This window comes from Octopus bimaculoides, chromosome 17 (assembly GCF_001194135.2).
Source record: "Octopus bimaculoides isolate UCB-OBI-ISO-001 chromosome 17, ASM119413v2, whole genome shotgun sequence".
Classification (NCBI taxonomy): Eukaryota; Metazoa; Mollusca; class Cephalopoda; order Octopoda; family Octopodidae; genus Octopus; species Octopus bimaculoides.
The window spans coordinates 28,062,868-28,064,332 of NC_068997.1; the positions used below are offsets into that span (position 1 = coordinate 28,062,868).

Below are 1,465 nucleotides of genomic sequence, written 5' to 3' on the forward strand. Positions count from 1 at the left end.
GGCACATGAAAGACACCATTTCGAGCGTGGCCATTGCCAGTACCGCCTGACTGGCCTTCATGTGGGTGACACGTAAAAGCACCCACTACACTCTCTGAGTGGTTGGCGTTAGGAAGGGCATCCAGCTGTAGAAACTCTGCCAAATTAGATTGGAGCCTGGTGTTGCCATCCGGTTTCACCAGTCCTCAGTCAAATCGTCCAACCCATGCTAGCATGGAAAGTGGACGTTAAACGATGATGATGATGATGATGATGTTGACCATAACAACACTTGTGTATATTTTTCTCTATATCTTTCTTCCATAGGAGAAAAATTTGACAGAAATGATGAGAAACGCCTGATTCACTGGGAAGATGAGATGGCAGACTCTTATTTATCAAAGAAAGAGAAATATGATAGTAATAGCATGTATGAGAAAGTAATTTCATCTTCAAATCGGTACGTATTCCAGTTGTAACGGAAGTGGTACTCAAAACCTAAAAGAAAAGCACTTTTATATTTGTGGTGTAAGGATGACTGAATTGACATCACTTCAAATTTTGATGAAAGGAAAATATAATTACTGTAATAAATGTAGTTTGGTGCTCTGTCTCCATTCTCTTGAAGAGGATCCAAAATGTGTCGTGATGCATGTGACACTGCCCAAAATAACTTTTTTTCCCCTGAAAATATTAACTGACAATTCCTCAGAATTTCTCCAGAACACCATAAAAATCCCCCACAGTGCTTATTTACATTGATATTAAAATTTCCAAAATTTCAAATGTGTTTGCTGGACAACAATATTTGTGGTCATAATTCTCATTTGTTTGGTATGACATGGATAAGAAAAATCAATGTGACATGATAAAGAGTCTCATATTAAAGGGATCTGCACGAAATTGTCTCACTATCAAAATCTGGTCAAAAATGAACCATTCCAACATACTGTTATGGATATTTAGAGATTTTTCTAAGCATTCTAAAAAATTTTAAAATTAAGTAGATAAGTATAGGCGCAGGAATGGCTGTGTGGTAAGTAGCTTGCTTACCAACCACATGGTTCTGGGTTCAGTCCCTCTGCGTGGCACCTTGGGCAAGTGTCTTCTACTATAGCCTTGGGCCGACCAAAGCTGTGTGAGCGGATTTGGTAGACGGAAACTGAAAGAAGCCCGTCGTATATTTGCAATGTCCTGTACCCAGATATGCACCTATACATACAGGTGGATGTCGGTATGCACATACCTGTACGTATATATGCATATACTCATTTACTATTTGTTTTTACATGACTGGACGCAGCGTCACCAATTTGTAAGTAGTTATCGTGACTTTATATTTTCCGACGCTACTCTATCTCTTTCTCTTTCTCTTCCTCTATCATTTTTTCCCCCTCTCGTTCTTCCTCTTTACTACTACGTATCTCGCTTTACCCCTCTCGTTCTTCCTCTGTTACTACTATGTATCTCTTTTTTCCCCCTCGTA

General features: G+C 39.2%; 1 protein-coding gene across 1 annotated transcript in view; it reads left to right on the top strand.

The window, feature by feature from the left end:
• LOC106872652 (transient receptor potential cation channel subfamily M member 2) overlaps positions 1-1,465 on the top strand; it is a 77,483-nt gene that overhangs the window by 70,966 nt on the left and 5,052 nt on the right. Inside the window, exon 27 of the mRNA XM_052974138.1 lies at positions 307-439. Within this exon, the coding sequence (XP_052830098.1) occupies positions 307-439 (133 nt within the window). The remainder of the gene's footprint in view (positions 1-306; positions 440-1,465) is intronic.